The 26,337-nt window shown below is 42.2% G+C and overlaps 1 protein-coding gene across 1 annotated transcript in view; it reads left to right on the forward strand.

Moving 5' to 3' along the window:
• Positions 1 to 1,637: 1,637 nt before the first annotated feature.
• The window catches only part of LOC124799100 (cytochrome P450 6k1-like), a 77,206-nt gene continuing 52,506 nt past the window's right edge, over positions 1,638 to 26,337 (forward strand). Inside the window, exons 1-2 of the mRNA XM_047262638.1 lie at positions 1,638 to 1,857; positions 3,346 to 3,584. Coding sequence (XP_047118594.1) covers positions 1,638 to 1,857; positions 3,346 to 3,584 — 459 coding nt within the window. The remainder of the gene's footprint in view (positions 1,858 to 3,345; positions 3,585 to 26,337) is intronic.

Below are 26,337 nucleotides of genomic sequence, written 5' to 3' on the forward strand. Positions count from 1 at the left end.
TGTATCTAGCTCTGGGCTAGGAATAATGGGTCGTATGAATAAAAAAGGGAACATTCTCCGGAGAAGACTGTCAATTTCGCGTGAATAAAAAATTCGAAGCATGTTCTCTGACGAGGTTCTTTCTTCGCACCCGCTTCCTTCCTTCTTAAGAAGGATCCTGATGTGTGTTGTCTGCTGTGTCCGGCACAGAACACACATGCAATTCTAAGTTTCATTCAGCTCTCTCAAGCAGGCAAACTATTCAATGCACAATTATGTAACCGCCTTCACTGTGTTATGGAAAAGTTGCACTACGCCTCGATATTAGCTTTACGTACACGGGCAGTTTATGAAAATATATTTTCTGCCGATCTTACCTGATTTTCTGACATGCAGACAATGTTGTTGTTGTCGAATTAAGTGAATACATTACGTGAATAAAGCCTTAAGAATACATCACCCTTTCACCTGCTCCAAACGGCAACTTTCCCAGAGTTTTCTAATACGAGATTATTTTATTTAAACATGACGAATAGTAGTTCGTTCGCGCGTCGAGTACTTAAACGTTCGGCCGTGACGTTTCCTTGCGAGAAACAGAACGCTAATTTTGTGATAAAGCTGTGAGCAATTTTACTGGCCCGCTTACTTAGTTTTAACATTTGTGATTTGAGGAAACATGAAGATGAACATCTGGCAATGTCTAAAAAGCGATCGTGTCACATTGATGGCTGGGAGGACCATTCCGGGTGAGTTCGACAGCCGGGTGGAAGTCTTATTTCAGGTGACGCCACACTGGGTGACGTGCTCGTCGGTGATAATGAGATGATGATATGGACAGCGAAACACCTAGTCTACGAGCGGAGGAAGATCTCCAAACGCACAGGAATCGAACCCGCGCTCCCTACATGGTAGGCAAACACGTCACTGCTCAGCTAAGTAGGCGGACTGAGAATGTCAAGAATGTCAGTGACACACTGGTGTACACCTAAGTTTTCTCGTACACCAGTCTGAAAACTTGTCTTTGCTAAGTAGTAAAACAATGTTCTCATTTTCGGGAAGAAAGTTCACCAATCAAATAATGCTTTTATTGTTAAAAACATATAAATTTCTACAGTTTTTCTTTTCTGTATTCCTTCGGGCAACATATATCTTTTCTCCCCTTCCGAGAAGCATAAATTCAGCCATTTTTATTTAAAAAAACTCGGTAAAAATTACCAAAAGTTATCCTCAATAGAACTTAGTTAGCATGAACCATGCTACAAAGCTTATTTAAAATAATCGTGAATTTTCTCCAGTTCTGAGAAACTTCCCTAGTTTTATTCATATGAAATCGGAGAACATTTTCCGATTTTAGAAACTTCCACCAGCCTTTTCCCCAATCCGAGAACATTTTCAGATGATGTATTTTGTCCTAATCGTTTTATTCATGAGAAACTGAGAATGTTCTCCGAGATCCCAAGAATAAAGTACGCTCTCCGTTTTATTCATACGACCCAATAACTCAAATAAAACAGTCTTCATGAATCTGACTTTTCAAGTCTAATAGTAACACTCCCAGCATCACGTATCTCCTAGTTAGCTACTTAGTTTAATTGTAAGATATGGATCACACATGTTCATTTAAGATATTAACTCAGTATCTTTATTCCAGGACAACGATGGCGCTTCTCTTGGATTCGTGGATTAGTGAATTCATACTTGTCGTTTCTGTAGTGACTCTCGTTATCTACCTGTGGTTCGACCATGGCTTCAAATACTGGAAGAAGAAGGGCGTACCTTTCGTGGAGCCAAGCATTCCGTTCGGAAACTTCAGGAAAAACATTTTGGGTCAGGAGCCCCTTGGTGTAACGACGCAACGCTTATACAAACAGCTGTCAGGTACGTTTCAAGACTTGCGGGCAAGGCTTAGTTAGAAACAAATTTTCTTATACTGTAAATTCTTCTGGTACAGCGTACACTGTCGTGAAGGTTTCTAGCACAAATAAAATCTTAAGTAAAGATTTTGTAACCTATCAGGACAACTCCATTGTGTGAAACTTATGAGATGTGATAGAAGGACTGCTTTCAAAACGGTCGGCGAAAAATGTGTGCACCTGCCCGATACGTAGAGATGCTTTTATATCTGGTAGTGTCACATAACATTGGAAACTAAAAGATGAACCAGGTTTTCGTGTTCCGGTACGGTGGCATTTGGTGTCACAGTGCAAAGAGCAATACGTGAACAACTGTTTGTACAGGGTGCATCAAAAAGAATCATCCGATTTCAAAAAATTAGACTGATAACTAATTTCAAATACCTCTAATGAATAGTAATTTTGACCAGCATTAAAAACAATTATAATTCAATAGTAGCAAAGTATATGTATGAAGTAGTAGATTGGAATTTAGACGACTTTTCAATAGAGCAGACCAAGATCATTTATTTCATAGATTCTACATATTTCATCATCATTATTTGTCACTAGCGAGAATGCCTTAGTTACTTGATATACTGTTTATGTATAAACGTTGTAAATACTCGTAGTACACAGTACTTAGTATCAGTAGAATCGTAAGATGGTGAGTTGCCACTTAAATCATTTGTGTAATTTGTACATTTGTTAATAATCAATACATTTATCAGATTTTAAATAAAACTGTGCTGTAGTAGTGGGGGAATGCAAGTCTCGATTGGCGCTCAAGCGTTCTAATTGTTTCTGGAGAGCTAGGAAGGATTCATGAGGCAGTTTGAAAGACACTCTATTAGAAGACTCTGTGACGATAGGGCGGAGTAGCCAGATGTAGGTAAAGTGAAGTTCTGGACGGCGAGTGACGACGAATACTTTAACTGTTGCTCAAACTTACAAAATTTCTGATTATATTGGACGGAGTCTCAGAGATTCTATTTAATGGAACAGCACTCCTAAAAGTTAAAGTGTTTTGTCTGATTGCAAAAATCGTTTCCTTCAGTTTAAATCATTTGTTGTGGCATTCATCAGTCATCACTGGAATTCAACCGTTTTTTATTTATTATTATTGTTTTTAATATGTTTCAAATTGTGTTACTTGACAATTCGTATTACACGCCAGTGATCAGGTAAGTCGACTGCAGGATCAAGGGTGAAAGGGAATAGTGCAGTGGAATCTGTTGCTGAGCATAAAATAAATGACCTGGTTTTGTTAATAGAGCCGTACATCGCGCAAGTGCCATACAAGAGGTACGTCGCAAGGTGGGAAGCATATAGCTCTCTCATTCCATTGCTCACTGAAATATAGCGCATGTCTACTATATGATATGGAAGAAAAGACCCAATTCCGTTATTTGGATATTGTAATAATTCTGCTTCTGTTATTATTTTTCAATTTAAGATTAATTTCTCTTTGCAGGAGAGCGTTATGTTGGACATTTCGGATTCAGTCGACCGATTCTTCTAATTCGTGATCCAGAGATCATACGCCACATCCTTGTGAAGGATTTCTCGACGTTCCATGATCGAGGAATCGTATTTGACGATAAAGAGCCACTGAATCATCATTTGTTTGCCCTCACTGGACAAAAGTGGCGGCAACTTAGGGTCAAATTGAGTCCTACTTTCACGTCTGGCAAACTGAAGGGCATGTTTACGGTTAGTAAATACATGTTTTACATTTATTTGAATTCGAAATGCTTTAATCTAAAACTGCTCATGAAGATGTGTCAAATCTCTTCCTCCAGCTACATTGTAAAATTGCATTTCTTTAAGCCTGAAATTCTGTAAGTACCTTTTGTTAATCGAAATACATATCTGTTGGAAGGCTAATATCACTTAAGAACACGTTGTTTAAGATTATTTAGGCCCTGTATGAGGAATTTAACATTTGAAAGAGCGGCTGTAGCATAGTGGATATTTTCTGCATATCGCCATTTAAAACGCTGTAGTTTCTTAAGCGCATGGTTGATATATTTCAGTTGGGAACATATTAAACGCATTACAACAAAACCATAAACATCGCTTTAACGCTATGATTTTAGTGTTTTCTTCAAAAAAAATTATTCCATGGTTTTCTTATAATAAGGCTGACGAATGTTTAAAAAATTAAAAAATGTAGACCGCTTTTGTTGAAATCAAAACACCAGTTGCCAGTTATGTTGTAGTTTGGTTACACAGCTGGTTCGAACGCAGTTACGTACCATAATCAAGTGCATTAAATGTTTATGCCTAGAACACGATGATCACATTTTAAAATGTATGTGTTTGGAAGGCTTGCGTTGCTGTCACCTGAAGCAAAGTTTTCGTAACTAGTAGTGTTCGGAGTTTACTATTGCAAAGTACTTTTGACAGCTCTGTTTATTTAAATACTTCCACAGATCGACAGTCACTGTCAAGCTCTTTGTGTGCCTCCTTAATGACGGAAAAGTAACGAAATTTGGAATAACATTCTTCGTGTTTGTTGTTGTGATCTTCCGTTTGTAGACTGGTTTAAGGTTGTTGTCAAAGTTAGTCTACCCAATGCAAGCCTCTTCATCTCTGCATAACCACCGCAGCCTCATCTATTTGAACCTGCTTACTGTACTCAAGCCATCGTCTCCCTCTACTATGTTTGCCCCCTATACATGCTTTCATTACCCAATCAACAGTTCCTTGTTCTAGCAACCCATCCCTTCTTTTAGTTCATTTGTGCCATAAATTTCATTTTGCCACACTTCAGTTCAGCACCTTCTCGTTTGTTATTCGGTCTTCACGTCTAATCTTCACCAACCCTGTATTGAACTACATCACCTATAAGCATCTTTATTAAGTCAGCGTAATTCCCAATAGGGACACTGTCTGTATTTTGATTCACTATCTGCCTTACTGGCGGCGTGCGGTTTCTATATGGAAGATAAATTTATAAATTTAACTATCATTTTCCTAGTCACTTAGTTTAAAATTCATCAGCATCTTATCGCGACTGTGGAAAGACACTCAGCAAACATTATCACATGGTATCGGTTCCACCACAACATTGTTGGTAGCTGCATGACAGTGCCCCAAACTCAGAAAGTCACTCGCATCGTAACAAACTGGACACGTTTTTATTTCACATAAGGGTATGCACGCTTCTATATGCCTGGCAGGAACGATGTCGTTATCCTCCAGAATGCTACCTTTTAGCCTTACCTTAAATTGTAATTTCTTTTGATATAAAAGAAGATTTAAAGTACTGCATTTGGTGCAATATATCCGAAAAACTCACTGTGAAAGATTTTGGTATATATATCTCCAAAAATACCCCAAAAAACACTGCTTTTGGAATTTTCAATACAGTTGCAAAATACTGTACCCAATATCAGGTTTAAGAAAACCTATCTGAGTAATCAGATAATTCTTGGATTTGTAAAAATCAATGTGAACTGCAAGTAACCTGCAGAACAAATAGCAAAAAGAAAAGCACATATTATTTAGTTACATGAAGAAACTCATTTTCAATATGGTAAAAAACAGAAGCTCACTGTTAAGTTATATAAAACACACACTGAACTAGATAATACCAAAACATCAGACAAATTCGTCGATATCCACATGGAACCAGATCACACACAGAAACGCCAATAAACAGGAAGAAAAAATACACAAAACAAAAATCTGTATGACCTCATGAAATCCAGCACACCAGTTGAATGATAGACTTGTGAAGTTAACTGAAATTTCATTAACAAAGTAAGGAAGGAAATTACTAGTAAAAGGAGTCCAAACACAACATAAACACAAAACATTCACACTAAATAATAGGAAATATGATCACAGAAACAGAATAGAAAATAAAACAAGGAGAAATGTTTGAAAACACCAGTTTCAATGCCACCTTGACAAAAGAACAGGTAGCAGAACAGATGAAACGCATAATAAAGGAGAAAAAGATTCACATCGACTAAAAAACAACAGACCACAATATATCCAGAAAACAAATCAAAAAACTACAAGAACACAATGCAGTCATAACGAAGACGGAAAAAAGGAATACGCTGGACCTTATGAGTGAAACAGAATTCATCAATAAAAACAGAAAAGTTCACAGAAAACAATAACATTCTTAAATTAGTCAGTGATCCCACAATGAGGTACCAAAGAAACGTACATAAATGTCTAAAAACAGCAGATAAATGTTCAGTTATATAAAACAAACCTTAAACAAACTAATCTAGTAAAATCATGAGCCAATTTGTTGACATCACACACAGAATCAGATCATAGAAACAACAATGAAAATGAAGAAAGAAACATAAAACAAACAACTAAATGACCTCATGAAGTCCACCACATTAGTGAATAAAGAAGACAGAATTGATGCCCATCACAAAATCTTGAGCAAAATATATGACACATAACAATCCCAAAACACTCAATCTAAATAGTTTACCAAATACACAAACATTTTTGCCCAATTCAACCACTATTTAACTTCACTATGCACCATCTCACCTCCTAGCTAGACAAACACATACAGTAATACAGAAATTGTACACTTTCGCAACCAACAGCAACCTACTACACACCAATGCACTGACAAAAAAAATAAAAGATGTAATTTTGCCATCAACAGCAAACCTGATATCGTTTGACATCATATCCCAACACACAATGACGGCAGTAGAATAAACAATCAGCATTATTAAAGAACAACAGCAGGAACAAGGGAAGATAATAAATTCACACATAGGTGAAACTCAGCCCATCCTAAAGATTATAACAGAACAAAATTACTTCACATTCAACAAGGAGTTCTGTGTACAAAAATATGATCTACCAATGGGCTGACTTAACAGTGTCCTACTTCCAGACATATTACTGAACCACGTTTAAAAGAAGATATTCAAAGAAATAATACATTCAGAACAATACATGATTATGTAGTGGTACCATTATGTGGATAACATTATTTGCATGATAGACATAACAGACACCAAGATAAAAAAGTACACAGTAGCATAAACAGAGTTCACTCAAAAACTAAATTCATCATTGAGAGAGAAGCAGACACTAAATTTAATTCCTTACATATCACTGTACACAGAGTCAACAACAAACATAGTTTTAGAATATTTAGAAAACTTACAGCCACATGAACTGCCATTTGTAAGTATTCGAATCATTCCCACACACACGAACTCTTGAGCTGCAAATACATGCCATAAAGGCTCAACCTAACTTCACAGAACAAACTGAACCACACACAGAAATTAAACACAATACATTAGTTATCTAGGAAGAATGGGTGCAACATATCAATAATAGACAAACTGAACAACAAAATGAAAAAGGAAACTGAAAAAGAACACACCACGAACACTGCACAAGCCACAACTGAAAACCAGGAACACAAACACTGGACAAATAAAAAGTACCAGGAAAATCTTATAAAGAGCACAATATGGCGTATACTAACACAGAGTAATAAAAAGGTCCACAGTGTAGGAAACATCCTGAGGAATAAAGTACTACAAACATCACTCCACGCAAACAGCACAGTATAGAAAAATCTAAACAATAAAAATTCTTCCACAAACAAATCTGCAAAGTTACAATATATCAGTTAATTACCTACATAGGTCAAACATGCAGAAATTTTAAAACAAAATATGAATACACTCCACTTTTGCAGATCATCTTATACAAGAAAACCACCGCCCTAACAACATTGTGTCTGATCTTAAGATTGTCACAGAAAGCAATAAACCCAACTCACCATAGAGAAGAACTACCATGCACTAAGAACAGTGATACAAGGGAAGAAAGAGTTGAATAAAATACAACACTGCACAAAAAAACAGTTTGGAACACAATGAACTGTACAAATACACTTCCCCACTACAAACATAATAATGAAACACCCTCTATATACTTAAAGTCATCTGTTTTATCAATCCCATTGCCCCCCCCCCCTCAACCATCTTTTCAGTTCTCTGTCTCTATATCTCTCGCTTTTAAACATTCACACACTCACACTCACACACACACACACACACACACACATCACATCATATCTCTTAAGTTCTCAACCAACAGAGACACACAAAACATTCCAAATTAGAGCTATACTAAACATAAGGAAAACGATGAACAAGTGAGGAGCGACAATAACATACCACTTCCCAATCAGTATGGAGACATTAACGCCTCCTCAGATCACATTTTGTGGAAAATACGTGTGAAGTAAAAATGAGAGTGAAATCATATAAAAACGGCGTGAAAACAGTATACACAATATTAGAAGAGAGAGATTTCTGCAAGAGGACAGAAAATACAAGTGCAGGCACATACATAACCACTAGCCAGGAACCAAAAATGCACAAATTTTCTTCATTGCTACTTTGCATATGATCTGCTGTCAAAACAGCAAAAAACGGCACACAAAGAAACTGATCTCTAAAAATGCATTTCCTCTAGCTACATAATTTTTAGGTCAGCCATTGAAACAAACCAGACAAAGTGCACATGTTCTAAGTTTTAGACATACAATTGACAAATGATCATAAACTTTGCATTGTACTTTAGAGAATTAAATCCAAGCCACAGAAGATGACACATACACTGAGGTGACAAAGTCTTGGGACGGGTTCTAACATCGTGTCAGCCTCCTTTTGCCCAGCATAGTGCAGCAGCTTCATGTGGTATGGACTCATAAGTCGTTGGAAGCCCCATGCAGAAATATTGAGCCATTCTGCCCCTATAGCTGTCCACAACTGAGAAAGTGTTGCATGTGCAGGATCTTGTAAACGAACTGGCCTCTCGATTATGTCCCTTAAATGGTCGATGGGGCTCATGTCGGGCGATCTGGATGACCAAATAGTTCGTTCGAATGGTTGAGAATGTTCTTCAAACAAACCACGAACAATTGTGGCCCGGTAACACGGAGCACTGTCATTCACAAAATTCCCATCAGTGATCGGGAACATAGAGTCCCTCAATGGCTACAAACGGTCTCTAAGTACGCAAATACAATCAATGATCGGTTCAGGTGGATCAGAGGACCCAGTCTATTCCATGTAAACATAGCCGAAATCATTATAGAACCACCACCAACTAGCACAGTGCCCAGTTGATAACTCGTGTACATGACTTCGTGGAGTCTGCGTCACACTGGAGCCCTACCATCGGCTCTTACCAACTGAAATCGGGACTCATCTGCCTAGACCCCAGTTTCCCAATTGTCTAATGTCCAACCGATATCGTCACGAGCTTAGGAGAGGCGCTGTAGGCGATGTCGTGCTGTTAGTAAAGGCACTCGCATCAGTCATCTGCTGCCATAGCCCTGTAACTCCAAAACTACTCGTCTGTCAGCAATGAAAACTACCTCAATCAGGCGTCGTAGACATTCTCCAAATCGAAAAATACGGCCACAGTCTGGTATTTACGCAAAAAAACCGTTCATGACATGGGTTGACAAAGAGACAGAGATCAACTGCAGAAATGTGCGCTCGAAATACACATTGTGCAGTAGTTAGTAAATTGCGAGACTCGAGCCACCATTCCAGCTGGGCATGAATCATATGTCCAATCACCTCGCATACACAGCTGTTGAGGGAAATGGGGCAGTAGCTACGAGGAACATAATTGTCCATTCTGGGGTTACATCTGAGGTGGGGATGACAGTAATTTCTTACCAGTGCTTAGGAAACGTGCCCTCACCCAGATGCGACTATATGTATGAATGAGAAAGTGCTTGCCCACAAAAAGGTTCTGCAACATCTGAATGTGAGCATCGTCTGGCCCTGGGGCAGAGGATCAGGATGAAGTGAGAGCATTATCTAGCTCCTTCACTGTAGAACTCACAACTCTGAGAAAAGAAGGCTAATACCTGAGCCTCCTCCACTCGTATAATATGGATGAAGGGAGGGTGATAGTCCGTGGAGCTCGACATCTCCACAGACGGCGGCCCAAGGTGTTGGAGATAGTACCACTGTGACATCATCAGCTATGATCAGTCTGGAAATTTTGTAATGGACCTTGGGCCCAGAGAGCCTTCGGATGTTGGCCCACGCATTGGAAGAGGGAGTGGAAATGTTAAAAGAACTAGTGAATGAAATCCAGCTAGCTTTTTCGCTATCCCGAAGAACGTGACTACACTGTGCTCGCAACTGTTTTTAACGAATACAGTTTGCCCTCGTAGGATGACTTCTGGAAACGCGGAGAGCACGTCTCTGCGCGCGAAATGCATTGCGGCACTCCTCAGTCAACCAAGGGACTGGGACACAGTGAGGTTAAGATGAAGTAGAAGAAGTGGAACGTTACGCGGCGGTAAGGATAATGTTGGCAATGTGGTATACCTGGTCATCACAACTGGGGAAACGTTCGTTGAAAGTCGCCAGGGAGAAGTAAAGAACCCAGTCGGCCTTAGAAAGCTGCAATTTAGGTGTGCAGATGGGTGGGGCAGGATAGCACACAGGAAATGGTCGTTCGAGTAAGTGTCAGAGAGAATGGACCACTCGAGACGATGAGCAGGAAGAACAGTGCAGAAGGAGAGACCCAAATGGGAACAGGGGTGCGTGGAGTCTGAAAGGAACGGGGCGGGAGGGATTTCCGTGTTGCGGGAGATAAGGTTAAGCTGACTGAGAAAAACAGCCAAGAGGGCTCCTCTCAGACAGGTTCTGGGAGAACCCTAAACGGGATGGTGAGTATTAAAGTCACCCAGCAGCAAAAAGGGGTAAGGGAGTTGCCCGAACGAGCTGGAGGAAGTCTGTCCTAGTGACACCGAATGATGGAGGGATGTAAACAAAGCGAAAAAGCGAAGTGAGGAAGGAAAATGCAGACTGCAACAGCTTGAACCTGAGTAATCAGTGAGATTGTTTGACTATGAACTTCATCCTGGATGAGCAGCATAACTCCCCCATGAGATAGAATGCCATCCTCAAGGGGAAGGTCAAATCGGACTGGAAAGAAATGCGAGAGGTCAAATGGGACAGGAGGACGCAATTTTGTTTCCTGGAGACAGAGACAAATGGATGCTGTGATTCCAAGAGCAGCGGGAATTCCTCTCTTTTGGATCTAAAGCACCAAACATCCCATTGAAGGAGAATTATGTCAAGGGTTCCGGACTGAAGCGCCCAGAACCACTCGGCCACCGCGGCCAGCCCTCCAGCTGTGAAACAAGTCACCAAACGTCCGTCTCGCGGGGCGAAGTCACCTGCTACACCACCGATTGGCCGGAAAGGACAGAAGGGATACACGCACGACGACTTCTTACTTCTCTCCAGCTGCTGACAGAAGGAAAGGAACATCCGTTTTTTGCAATTCATCCAACGGATGAGTTATTCCACCACGTTAGGTAGAAATATAGAATAACTGATTTTTCCAAAAAACGACTGGTGTTCCTTCAGGTTCTGTGTTTTAGGGAGGTTATCAATCACTGCTAAGAGGCTCTTCGTAGGTCTGAAACCGATCTTCGTACGAAGGTAGCTCGAAGATCCAAATTTGGCCCAAAAATCTTTGATTTTTGCAGATTGAACTTAAGGCCCACCTCTTGCAATTAGGTGAACAGAATCTGAAGCTTAGTAATATGTTACTGCTGTGAGAAACACGTGAACATGATGTCAGCAAGATAGATTGCATAGCACAGGACACCTTACGTGTTCTAAAAATCTCTGGAAAACGGCGAATGCACTCACGATGCAAAACAGCAGCCGTGTATAGCGGTAGAACCAGAAGGGTGTGTAATGACCATTATCTGCTAACTGGCGCAATCTAGCCAAATCTGTAGGTACGCCATTACCAACGAAAATTTTAGAAAAAGACTTACTGCCCAACAACTGCACTACTATTTCTTCTGAGCAGGAAATGGGGTACCTATCAAATACAGACTGGGCGTTAGTGGTGAACTTAAAATTCCTGAACAAATGATGCGGACACCAGAGGTGCAGCCCATTGGCTGGAAGGTATGGGTTCAGTGGTACCTATGGCAATGCACTCAGTCCAATACTTCCTTAATCATTGGCCACTGTGCAAACGGAATTGGCAGAGCACAATTAAATTTGGCAATGGCCGTCAGTTTCAGGGTGAGGTGGTCCTCAGAGTTTTGCAGCAACGAATTCCGGCCAAAACAGCGATCCAGACCCGCGGCAGAGGTCGTCTAACACCTAAATCAGAGTAGAGTCGTAAATAAGATACACAGCATCCTGAGTTTGAAAACCAACAAATGTGAGCACATCAACACCAAAAATGTTTTCGGATGTCACAGTTTCAACTGCCAAAAAGGAGACCACCCACGTGACTTGCTGATACTCAACTTCTATCGTGAACTGGCCTTGAACACAACTCGGCAGACCGAAATAGCAGAGCAAACGTTTAATGGAGGAAAAAGAAGGGCGACCCAAACAATGATACGGTTCAAGATTCACGAGAGACATAGAGACTCTGGTACCGATCTGGAAATGCAATGGCCGTTTCTGAATTTGCAGCGTTATATAAATCTTGCTGGGAACACTGAGCTCCTGGCTGCAGCCCAGCGTGACACCATGAATCTCACACAACTGCATCCAATTCCGAAAACTGGCTGTTCGGGCACCCACGAGAACAAGCAACGACACGGTCTTGTTTACAGCAAGCCACGCACCCTGCACACCGATGCGGCAGAGTGTGGACGTGTGCTCGGAAAAATTCAGGACATGAGAGAAAACGACGCACGGTAGATTCACGGTCCGATGGCGAACAGTGCGAACAACAAGATCATAACGAGGGCGTTGGTGAATGACGCCTTTGCTGTGATGCCGAACACACCACCATTACATCCTCAAACTGTTCAGTTCGAACATCTGAGCAATAGACAGGACCTCCTTGACAGTGGGATCTTCCAAATGCACTGCTTCTAGATGCGACACTCTGCCCTGAGCAGAATGGAGAACGGCGTTGCTTATCAGATAGTTGACAACGACCACATGCAAATCTGCACTTCTGAGTTAACCTCAGGAGGTCAGCAACTCACGCCTTATAGGACTAGCTCCATTTCTGTTCTCGATGGTGAAAGTATATAGGAGAAGCCACAACGCAAGTTTTCTTATGATAATAACGCTAATCAACAAATTGAAACTTTTTCCTTTATCTGGTTTGTAAATGGTTCTACTTTTCTAAATTTTGGTGTGCTGACTTTACTGGTAAAATCAGTATTTCTCTATCACTTCAAATTTGCTACATACACAGCAGAATCAAAACAGCAGTGATGAATATTGACAGAATTACAATAAACAAGAAATACGTATTCAGAACTTTAGAAATGTGTATATACGAAAAGAACGCCAATAAAAGGTCTAAATTATTTCCCAACATGGTTTTTTTCAACTATAATGTTATTCGGCTTTCGAAAATGTCCAAAGATGCCCTTATTTTGTTTGCCATATCATCCCTCTTCCTAACAAGATCCCAGCAGTAGTCATCCATCATCGAAGAGTTCGAGTGAACTTCATAGTCGTGTTCTATAGTATGGATGTCTTCATCAAAGCGTGCAACCTACTCATTGCTTACGGTGGCCAAATTTCCTGGAAAGAATTCAGGGTGGCGATGTTAAAGGGGAATTTAAAGTGACGCTCTATACACCGTATTCTTGTAGCAGTGTAACAGATCATTCACAATGGAAACGTAGTTATTATCATTTGTGTTGCTAACAAAGCCCTTCACAATTGCGTTGAAAGAGGACCAAGCAGCTAATTCGATGTTTGGCGTCAAAGGGTGCAAATGCAGTGAATACACATTTGGAAACTTTATCTAGTTTTGTTCGAATACCCTGCAGCATTGGAGAGGAGCAACCTGAAGATGCTCTTTAGGTTGCGGCCATTCCATTGTAATAGTGAATGGCATGGCTACGCTTTTTGCTTTCGACCATTCGATTAAAGTGGTTGGTTGGTTGGTTTGGGGAAGGAGACCAGACGGCGTGGTCATCGGTCTCATCGGATTAGGGAAGGATGGGGAAGGAAGTCGGCCGTGCCCTTTCAGAGGAACCGTCCCGGCATTTCCCTGGAGAGATTTAGGGAAATCACGGAAAATCCAAATCAGGATGGCCGGACGCGGGATTGAACCGTCGTCCTTCCGAATGCGAGTCCTGTGTGTAACCACTGCGCCACCTCGCTCGGTGATTAAAGTGGTATTACAGGTTATACAGGCAACATGAAGCGCAAATTTTTATCTTTATCGCCAACAAGACGATCAAAATACTGTCAATGATTGGTTTTCTTTGAGATATTGGGTGAATTTCCCACATAAATAGTAAGTTATCGTGATGGTTTACAGAGCAATGGCGTTTGAAAGTTGCCATTATTGTTAAGTGTTAGCTTAACAAACATATGACAATGTTCCACGTCTCTCACAACGAGCACTCTGCGGGACAACGAAAACTCGCAAAACACTGCTGGGCCGATGTAAGTATCATGATAATAGCATCATGTGTGTTTCAGCATGGATTAAATCGTAAAAATTCTTTTGCACTGTGGATTATCTCGCCATCAGAATCTTTATAACATCTGCCTTCTAGTGATGAACTGGAGATCTTCCTGTACCAAAACAACAAAAAAGCTTAGAACATTAGACATCCAAACAAAAGCGTAGGAAATAGCCTTAAAAATTAAAAAATCTCACAAATGAGAACTTTCTCAAAGGTACATTCCAGTTCTACGCGCCAAAGTACATATTAATTGATATGTCAAATCTACGATGCAAATGAGTGTTGAGTAGTGTAATCATTGAGAAACTCCAGATTCCATTAATGGAGTGAGTTTTCGAAATAGGCGGAACGCATTTGACTCGATCCAAGGTAAAGAAATGGATTTTTGGCAAGTCCGGTCAAGTGCCTGAAACGCCGCGAAATGCTGCTGAAAATGCCAGATGTGTTGGGTCCCACTCTTCCATCAACTCTTGGAATGGTGGAAAAATTGGAGGCATGGATGAGTGTGCTGCATGCTGAAAGGGGGGGGGGGGGGGGGGGGCAGGTTGCGGGAGGACTGCAGTATCCTGCGAAGTAATAACCAAATGATGGAGCAAGTGTAACTACTGTTGTGGCTGCTGCTGTTGTTCTAGCAACCTGCGCTAACACTGGATCCACTGTGCTCGTGGAACCCACGCAGAAACTAGATGACCTCATCGCCAAAGAGTGTAGTATCTACAGATTTATTGAAAATAACGATGTGCGTAATAAATATCGGGTGATGCAGCTACCCCTGCCAATGGGCTTTATGTAATCCACAATGCCTACAAAAATTACGTGCAATATTTTCACATTATCTTACTCACTTGCAAACTAATAGTCCTATAAAAATTAACAGGACTGTATGTAGGAAATTTAGTGTAGTTAAACTTTCTACTGGGATACGTCTCCTCTGGAGGCAACAGTGGTCGTGTTATTCAGTAAAAATGTATCTGAAGATCACTTTTGTTCATTTTTCGGGAACAATTGCAAATAAGACCTCTAGCGATAACATGCCTCAGTACAAAATTTAAACTAGTAAAATTTACTAAAAATTGGTCGTGTTCTGTTTTTTCTATTTTTTTTTTTTGGTGGAAGGTGGGGGGGGGCGGAAATCTAATGATGTTGTGGGTTGCATAAACCCATCTATAGGGGCTGCTGATCACCCCGTATAACTGCAGTAACTGAGCACCAAAAACTGTGCACACACACGGACAGAAACAGTTGGGAAAAACGATCCAGGTCCAAGTCTGATACCTACCAAGCTCGTCATAACAAACAGTCGTAATTTTAAGTAGAACTTCCACGGAGCATGAATGATGCAAGAGAGTGGCCAGCGCTGCTGGTGTGCAGCTAGCCCCAATCAGTCGGCGGTGACGCTGTCAGCAAGCGAAGGAGGCGCTTTGGTTTCATTCTCTCGCTAGCGCTTCAATTGTGAACACTCTGGCAGTGATGGTGGCGGCATATGTAGGCATGCCACCATGCTATGCGTCTTTTTATTGAATTTGCCTGTCCTGGGACGGTGATATTTCACCGAACCTACAGGGTCTAGCGATATTGCGTTTTCGTTAAAAAATTGACTGTGTCATTTTCACAGGAGATGCAGTTGCCAAACCCCATGCCTTCGTAAATAAAAAACAATTGTCCCTCATGTATAAACCAGAGTAAACGAACGTTAAGTGGTAGACAGGAGCAACATGCTGTATAACGTTGGACTACTACAATTTTTAAGGCTCAAAATTATCTTTTTCACAAACTGCATAGCAGACTGCAGACTGAGTAACGAATTTGCACAGTTGTTAAACGGATTTAAAATAACTCGAGCCCCCCGCATTGTGATTTGTAAACTCTCTATTTAATGCTAAAATACAGTCACCACTACACAGACTCAACTAAAGTTCGACTCGCAACAGAGTTGTTTAAGTCCAGATCAGCTCAGCACATGAAAATATTTGAAGGAGTTGATGACTGCAAAGATTATTGCAGTCCCCACTAAACCACTGCGTGAAATTTCTCTGTCATGACCACAGCGTGGAAAACTACTAAGTTCTTAACACGTTTGGCTAGAACTTCGCGCGCAGCAACTGTGCTAGCCAACTGCGAAAGAAGTCATATGGCTATCGTCTTCTGTAAGTTCGGTCCTAATACCTCCACAAATTCCAAGACCATACGTCACTTAGCATGTTAGAGAAATCAACATTCACACTTACTTAGATGTAGATGTCACGTCGATTAAATATTTGGGCGTAACATTGCAGAGCGATATGAAGTGGGACAAGCATGTAATGGCAGTTGTGGGGAAGACGGATAGTCGTCTTCGGTTCATTGGTAAAATTTTGGGACGATGTGGTTCATCTGTAAAGGAGACCACTTATAAAGCACTAATACGACTTATTCTTGAGTACTGCTCGAGCGTTTGGGATCCCTATCATGTCGGATTGAAGGAGGATATAGTTGCAATTCAGAGGCAAGCTGCTAGAGTTGTTACTGGTAGGTTTGATCATCACGCGAGTGTTACAGAAATGCTTCAGGAACTCGGGTGGGAGTCTCTGGAGGAAAGGAGGCGTTCTTTTCGTGAATCGCTACTGAGGAAATTTAGAGAACCAGCATTTGAGGCTGACTGCAGTACAATTTTACTTATATTTCGCGGAAAGACCACAAAGATAAGATAAGAGAGATTAGGGCTCGTACAGTGGCATATAGGCAGTCATTTTTCCCTCATTCTGTTTGGGAGTGAAACAGGGAGAGAAGCTGCTAGTTGTGGTACGAGGTACCCTCCGCCACGCACCGTATGGTGGATTGCGGAGTATGTATGTAGATGTAGATGTAGATACATGTTTCTTCTACAAAAAACTTATCTTGAAACTAGATGTGTAATTAGAAGCATCCTAAAAATATGTAAGATGATATCAAACAACGCAAAATCCGGGATATAACGAAACAATATTATGAAATTTGCTATTCACCAAGTCGCAGAGATGCTGAGTCGCAGACTGGCACAACAAAAAGACTGTCACAAAACAAGTTTCCGCCCAACAAGGCTTTTGTCAACAACAGACGACAGACAAACACACACACACACACACACACACACACACACACAGACACTCACGCAAACGCAACTCACACACATATCACTGCAGCCACTGGCAGCTGAAGGCAGACTGCGATCAGCAGCGGTGTATGATGGAACAGGCAACTGTGTGGGGGTAAGCAGGAGGCTGACACAGGGAGGGGGAGGGATAGCAGGGTAGTGGTGGGGGACAGTTAAGTGCTGCTGGGGGTCATACAGGGAAGAGATGGAGACAGTCTAGGGCAGCTAGTTGCAGCCTGTAGACTAGACGGAGGGTGGGGGAGAGACGAGGGGTAGTGGAAAAGGAGAGAAATAAAATGACTGGGTGCGTTGATGGACTAGACTGCTCTGTATTGCTGGATTGGGAATGGAGAAGGTGCTAGATGGGTGAGGACGATGACTAACGAAGGTTGAGGCCAGGAGGATTACGAGAACATAATATATACTGCAGGGAGAGTTCCCAGTTGCACAATTCAGGAAAGCTGGTGTTGGTGGGAAGAAAAGTCTAGGAAGCAGTCACTGAAATGTCGAATGTCGTGTTGGGCGACGTGCTCAGTAACAGGGTGGTCCAGTTATTTCTTGGCCACAGTTTCTCAGTGGCCATTCATACAGACAACTAGCTTGTTGGTTGTCATGCCCACAAAGAATGCAGCACAGTGGTTGAAGCTTAGCTTGTAGTTCACATGACTGGTTTCACAAGTAGCCCTGCCTGTGATGGTACTGGTGATGTTTGTGACCGGACCAGAGTAGGTACCCTTTGGAGGATGTATGGGACAGGTCTTGCTTCTAGGAAAATTACAGGGATATGAGCCATGAGGTAAGGGGTAGGGAGCAGTTGTTGTGTATGGGTGCACGAGTGTATTATGTAGGTTTGGCATCCAGCGGAATACGACTGTGTGAGAGGTGGGAAGTATAGTGGGCAGCAACTAGTGGCTGCTGTCAGAATGGAGGTATTCCTGGTGCTTAGTAGGTCTGATATGGACAGAGACACTGATGAAGCCATCTCTCGGGTGAAGGTCAACATCTAGGAAGGTGACTTGTCGAATTGAAGAGAACCAGGTGAAGCGAATGGGGAAGAAGCTACTGAGGTTCTGGAGGAATGTGGATAGGGTGTCCTCACCCGATCCAGGCGAGGGGTTTAGGATTTGGGGTGTTTAGGAATGACTACTCTAGATGGCCTATGGATGGGATAGCATAGGTTGGTGTCATGTGGGTGCTCATAGCCATACCACAGATTTTTTTGCAGGTAATGCCTTCAAAGGAGAAGTGTAGGTAACGATACAGTTGGTCATGGTGACGAGGGAAGAGGCTGTTGGTCTGGAATCTATCGAGTACTGGGAAAGATAATGTTCAGCAGCAGTAAGGCTGTGGGCTTAGGGATGTTAGTGTAAAGGAAGGTGGCATCAATAGTGGTGAACAGGGCACCATATGGTAAAGGAACAGAAACTGTGGAGAGTCAAATGGCTGAACGTGTTGTTCTACAAGAGCAGAGATTCTCTCAGTGGGGCCACAGTAACCAGCCACAATGGTGCATCCTAGGTGGTTGGGTTTATTGACTTTAGGAACTGTGAGTGGGATGTGGTAGGGATGAGGAGAGAGATTGACTCCAGAGAGAGGTTCTGGGATGGGCCTAAGGATTGGAAGAGAGCCTGGAGATCCTGCTGGATTTCAGGAATGATGTTACTGTGGCAATGTTTGTTGGTGGATGAGTCTGACATTTTGCACGATCCTTCTGCCAGGTAATCCTTGCAGTTCAAATCAACAGTGGTGTATCCTTTGCCTGCAGGAAGGATTATAAGGTCGGAATCAGTTTTTAGGTGGTGAACTGCAGTTCTTTCTGCAGATGTAAGGTTAGTTTGCATGTTGAGGGATTTGGGGAACGATGGTGAGGCAAGGTTTGAGGTTAAGAAATTCTGGAAAGTTAACAGGGGGTGATATGGGGGCACTGGCTGTGGATCGCTGTCGGATGGAGGAGTGAACTGAGTCTGGCAGGATTCAACATTGGTCTTTGGTTGACTCTAGGGTTGGTGGCGAAAAAATGTTTCCACTGTAGGGACCAGGAGAAGTTCTTTAACACATCCTGCATGATTTAATTTGGGAATGGAGCAAAATGTGAGGCCTTTGCAAAGGACTAATATTTCTGCAAGGCTAAAGCTTCTGGAGAAAAGCGTCATGACTATGTTTTAGGTCTTTCCAGCTTCTTGATTCTGTGTGGTGGTTATTGAGGTTTGAAGGGTGGGGTACATACAGTACGTCTGTGAGACAGGATTTCTCAGCTATGAGGGGAGGTTTGGAGGTTGTTGTGGTGGACAGTGGTACTCCAAGGCGGGAGTACGAAGAGAGCAGGATGGAGAGCTTTTTGAGGTGGCGTTGTGATTGTTGCCCTAGTTCCTGGAGGGCAAGAGTTTCAATATGTGCTATGGGTTCCAGGTATTTGGGATTGCATAGCAGGAGAGTTTTACAGATGAAGAGAAAGTATTGCAAGGAGATTTCAGTTGACTGATATGGTTTTGCAGGACTATGTTGGTAAGGACTAAGGATTGGTGGAATCTGAACAGAAATGATTGGCAGTGTCTGAGCAGATAGAGATCATTGTGGAAGGAAGTGTGGTAGCTTCAGATGAGTATTTTGACGGGAAGTCCATTTGGAAGGATTCCATGAGCCAAGAAACAACACAGTAACATGTGTGGGACTGGGTTCTGGGTATGGATAAGAAAAATTTTCCGTATTGATGCAGATGGAAGGACTCATGGTGATGGAAGAAACAGGAAAAAACGTAAATAACGTAGAATTGTGTACAAAAAAATTCGCAAAAGTAATCCCAAACACATGGGAAAAATCACGAAACGGATGAAACTGATGAAGTAGGGGGAAACAAGATGAAACTGAGGGCGTACGACGACAGTGACAGGAGAAAACACTCTAAATTGGCTCCAAGTCATAAGGTCAAAGAAAAGACATAAATAAAAAAATATTTTACTCTAGGCTGGAGGTATGAGGGTGAATAAGCATGAAGAAGGGGCACAGCGGATGTGACTGGATGAGGTGAAATTAGCAGGTGCGAACTGGGATGGAACAGAGAAGGAGTGGGGGTGGGGATGGGTTGGTAGGATGAGAGACAAGAAACGTATGGGAAATAACACGCGAAAATACGGGAGAATGACACAGGGTGATTGATTAAGTTGAAGGTACAGGATTAATGATATCGGCGGCAGTAATACGGGACATAAGATGCTGCGCCATCAATCAGTTTGGTCTTGTAGCCATTTGTTGTGCGTGGCCGAGACTGTTGATACAGTGTGGATCGTAAGTAGAACGTGTGGTGCGGTTTGTAAGGCGACAAGAGAAACACAGCAAAGAAGAGAAGGAAGGACAGATATTGTGTATAGTAATGCAGTAGAAGATAGTAACAAAGAAAAAGAGCACTGCGTTTACGATGGAAGAAAAGTCGTCAGGCCAAAAACAAACAATGGGAAACTCAGCATGGAGTTGAAAAATATTACGAAAAGGATATCTGCTACTCATCGTATAGAGGATATGCTGAGTCACAGATAGGTGGAACAAAAGACTGACACAAAATAAGCTTTCGGCCAACAAGACCTTTGTCAAAAATAGATGACAGACATAGACACATACACAAATGCTACTCACACACACATGGTCGCAGTCTTTGGCAGCTGAAGCCAGACTACCAGCAGCAGCATCAGTGCATGATGGGAGAGGTATCTGAGTGGGGATGAGAAGAAGAGTGGGGTAGGGAGGGGGAGAGGTAGCAGAGTGGGGGTGATGGATGGTGAAGTGCTGCTGGGGCGTGCAGGGACAAGGTGGAAAGAGGATAGGGCAGCTAGGTGCAATCAGGAAGTTAGACGGATGGCAGGGGCGAGATGGGGGTAGTGTAAAAGCAGAGAAGTAAAATGCCTGGTTGCGTTGATGGAATCAAGTGTTGCATAGTGCTGGAATGGCGACAAGGAAATGGCTACGTGGGTGAGGAGAATGACTAGTACATGATGAGACCAGGAGAGCTACGGGAATGAAGAATATATTGCAGGGAAAATGCCCACCTGCAAAACTCAGAAATGCTGGTGTTGGTAGGAAGGATCCATATGGTACAAGTTGCGAAGCAGTCACTGAAATGAAGACTGTCATGCTGGACAGCGTGGTCAGAAACAGGGTGGTCCAGTTGTTCCTTGGCCACAGTTTGTCAGTGGCTAGTCATGCAGACAAATAGCTTGTTGGTTGTCATCCTCACATAGAATGCAGCACAGTGGTTTGAGCTTAGCTTGTAGAGCACATGTCTGGTTTCAAAGGTAGCACTGCCTTTAATTGTGTAGATGATGTTTGTGACCGGACTGGAGAGGGTGGTGTCGAGAGGATGTATGAGGCAGATATTGCAACTAGTTTAACTATCTATCATCATACTAACTGTATTTCGTCAGTTTCATCCTTTTCGTGATTTTTCTCATATATTTGGGAGCACTTTTGCGAATTTTTTCCGTATATAATTCTATGTTATTTATGTTTTTTTCCGTTTCTTCCATCACCATGGATCCTTGTAACTCAGTACCACCCAGGACTGGACCAACTGAATTTAATTCTCCACCAGGATTTCGACTACCTCTCATTGTACCTTGAAATGAGAAATAACCTGCCCGCTACACTTCCCACCCGTCATGCAGTGGTCTTCGACTGGTTGCCAAACCTACACAATATACTCATCCATTCCTACACAGTCCTTGCTCCCTACCCCATACCTCATGGCTGATATCACTGTAATAGACCTAGAAGCAAGACCTGTCACATACATCTTCCAAACGCCACTTACTCTAGACCTGTCATGAACATCACCAATACCATCATACACAGGGCTACTTGCGAAACCAGTCATGTGAACTACAAGCCAAGCTTCAACCACTGTGCTCCATTCCTTGGCCACTGACAAACTGTGGCTAAGAAATAACAAGACCACCCTGTTGCTCAGCACATCTCCCAACACGACATTTTTCATTTGAGTGACTGCTTTCCAGACTTTTCATCCCACCAACACCAGCTTTCCTGAATTGCGCAAGTGGGCACTCTTCCTGCAATATATCCTATGTTCCCATAGTCTTCCTGGCCTCAACCTTCGTTAGTCATCATCCTCAACGACCTAGCACCTTCTCCATTCCCATTCCAGCACTGCAGAGTGGTCTAGTCCACCAATGCACCTAGTCATTTTACTTCTCTCCTTTTCCACTACCCCTTTTCTCTCCCCCTCCCTCCGTCTGATCTTCAGACTGCACCTAGTTGCCCTACCATCTCTCCATCTCGTCCCTGAATGCTCCCCAGTAGTGCTTAACTGCCCCCCACCCCTATCCTGCTGTCCCTCCCCCTCCCTGTGCCAGCCTCCTCCTTAACCCCACCCAGTTGTCTGTCCCATCATGCACTCATGTTGCTGCTCGTAGTGTGGCTTACCTGCCAGACATTGTGCGTTTGCGTGAGTGTGTGTGTACGTCTTTCGTGTATTTCTGACAAAGCCCTTGTTGGCTTGTTTTGTAACAGTCTTTTTGTTGTGCCTATCTGCGACTCAAAGTCTCCACTATATGGTGAGTAGCAACTATCCTTCTCATAACTGATATATTACACTTATCAGTATCTGAATTAGTGTATCTGTTTTGCTTTATTAATTAAATCGACTTCAAATAAGTGTCTTAGTAAATTGCCTATCACTGGTCAATTACATCGATAATCAAATATATATATTGCTCATTCGAAGTGTATCAATGAGCATTTTAATCTAAAGAGTCAATGTAATTTGTGGATACATAATTACAATTTTTAATATATATTTAGTGAAACTCTGTATAGAAACCTTCTCAGCTCTATAACTAATTACACTTATCACTTTCATAGCGTATTTGTATATAAGCTGAATCATCTCTCATTCTTCCTGAAGACGATTCATCGTCCTCCACCCTAAATATTATGGTATCTGCGGCACGTTCACAAGAGTAGATAAAGCCAAGGTGTGGATATAATTAAAGTGTTGTTACTCATAATGGCCCATTGTGGGGTGTAATTGTTGTATGGCAGAGAAACTTGATAGATGTGGAAAACGGATTTACGCTGGAAAATATTTATTTCCAATTTTGACCACCAGGTGCAAATTTAGCGTTGTGCAGCACATCGCCAATGCCACCAATGCTCATATTACAATCACTGTGTAAGCCGCAGTAATAATAAATTCAGCATTATGCGTTTCTCATTTGTTTGGCTTTTTCTGCCCACATCTCGTCCCTTATCCATTACATATAGAATCATTTCTCTACATCTTTCTTGCACTCACTGCGCTAGATTTTCTCTGGTGGTCAAAAATGGAACTTTTTATTTTCCTGCATAAATCGGTTCCGCATTAATGTATATATCTACCAAGGTTCTCTGCCATACGATAACAGCAGCCCACACTCGACGTCTGTGGGTAGCTACACTTTAATTACAAGCACCCAATGTGTAGTCCTTTGTGTATGCTGGCGGGCGGACATGATGTCACGTATGGGTCCGAGTTAAGTTTAACAGATTCTCATGCTCTCAGTGTGCCATCTAGCAGGGGCTACCGCGTCTCCCTGGAAGCTGTCAGTGGCGCGCTATCCAGCCCCTGCACTATTGCACACTTGAACGAAGTACAACACACAATCAGAACCAGTCACCTCTATTCTCTTTACAATATGTCGTGCCACAGTCTACAAACCAGTTGCGGTGCTACTGCTGACGCCCTACCCCAGTAAACCGATAGATTGATAGACTGATTTTCAGCATGATACCCTTATGAATGAGTGCCACTAAGAGGAGAAAGATATTTCAGTAGCTAGACATACCCCCTTTCACACGGAGCTGATTTCAGGATTGTAGGCTACACAGATAGAATACTCAAGCTGCAAAGCGCCTACACCTGCTGCCTCTCAGGACCAATAATAAAAGATGGCTAGCATCACGGGGAAGCGTCAGCGAGCATTTTGTCTCTAACAAAAGTAGTTCCACATGACGTCAACTGTCACTCCTAGATATTTGATTCAAAGACGTTGAAACGCCCTGTATAAACTTTCTTATTCTTGTGCTAAGTATGTTAATAATTAGCAATCACTTTTCACTGGAGTAAGTTTTACAGAATTTATCACTGGAAGTAATTAACTGCTCGGGCGATAGATTAACATTATTCACAAATTACCAGTTTCTAAGTTATTATATCACTGCATACGGTTTCTTTTTCTGTTATTAGTTCCTGGTGTAGTGTGCACCAGTGGAATTAATCAAGTACTGCAGTTGCTATGGCTCAGTATCTTCGCATCTTAGTATTTAGGTATGCATGTCCATCTCTTGATAGTATCTTGCGATGTAAGTCTAAAGTTTTGGCTATTAGGCAAGCTTTGTGACACTTGTCAGTAGAAGAATTCTCAGTTTGTCGACAGTTGTTACAAATTTTGACCTGATGACCAGCTGAGAAGACGATATTTAAGATGTGCTACTTCTGAGAGCTGGCCGCCGTGGCCGAACTGTTCTAGGCGCTTCAGCCCAGAACCGCGCTGCTGCTACGGTTGCCGGTTCGAATCCTGCCTCGGGCATGAATGTGTGTGATGTCCTTAGGTTAGTTAGGTTTAAGTAGTTCTAAGTCCAGGAGCGTGATAACCTCAGATGTTAAGTCCCATAGTGCTTAGAGCCATTAGAACCATTTTTTTACTTCTGAGAGGTGATTTTCCCAATAGGGAGAGGGGGTCCTGCAGAGATGTGCAGCATAACAACACTGTCCATTATGGATTCTTATGACTGACGTTGTATATAGTTTGTTAAAATTTTAACTTTGAATGCCGTTTTCTTTTGGGATTGTATTGTTGAATACGTGAAACTTATGTCGTTTCATCAACTGAGAGGTTTCCCAGAATTTGTACCAATCATTAAATGCCCCTTTAGTTACAGTGGTGTATAAAGTAAACGTATAAAGAAAGGTATTCCTTCCGTGATGCTACCTTTTGTTAACTGTTCGACAGTTCCATTGTCTCTGGTTGGGGAATACCCTGCGACCCAGACAAGTTGAGCTCTTTTGTATTTTTGAAGATGTGATTCGTCTGCTGAAACTAAATTAAAGTCTCCAGAATGAGATTTTTACTCTGCAGCGGAGTGTGCTCTGATATGAAACTTCCTGGCAGATTAGAACTGTGTGCCGGACCGATACTCGAACTCGGTAACTTTGCTTTTCGCGGGCAAGTGCTCTAACATCTGAGCTTCCCAAGCACGACTCACGACCCGTCCTCACAGCTTCAATTCTGCCAGTACCTCGTCTCCTACCTTCCAAACTTCACAGAAGCTCTTCTGCGAACCTTGCAGAACTAGCACTTCTGAAATAATGAAAGGCAGTTTGTATTGTACCATATACGTTTCATCTTCTTTTATTTGTGGAGCATCTTCAGTGGTGACTTGTTAAGGTAAGGGGAGGGGGGGGTCTTAAGTAAGTAATACAACACATTGTGGTATGCATTTGTTCAGATTCCAATACACCGTATTATTCCCCACTCTTCTGGAGAGAAACAACTATTTTTGAACATAATCTGCGTTCATTGCTACTGCCTTACGCCACATTACAGCGAAGGCCCGTATGCTGCTTGGGACCACTCTGCTGGTTGACATGAGCCAAAGTGTTGCTGCATCAATGAGCTCCCCATCATTCACGAAGTGCTTCTCACGAAATGCTACCTTCATTGGGCCAAACAGATGGAATTGGAAGGTGGTAGATCCGATCGGTAGGATGGCGGAGTGAAAACAGTTCAGTAAGGTTTTTTGTGGTGGCGAACACGCTGAAGTCGTCCCTTCAGTTTCTTGAGGGTAGCACAATACACTTCCGAGGTGATCGTTGCGCCACGCCTTTCTAGTCT

This window comes from Schistocerca piceifrons, chromosome 5 (assembly GCF_021461385.2).
Source record: "Schistocerca piceifrons isolate TAMUIC-IGC-003096 chromosome 5, iqSchPice1.1, whole genome shotgun sequence".
NCBI classification, from domain to species: domain Eukaryota; kingdom Metazoa; phylum Arthropoda; class Insecta; order Orthoptera; family Acrididae; genus Schistocerca; species Schistocerca piceifrons.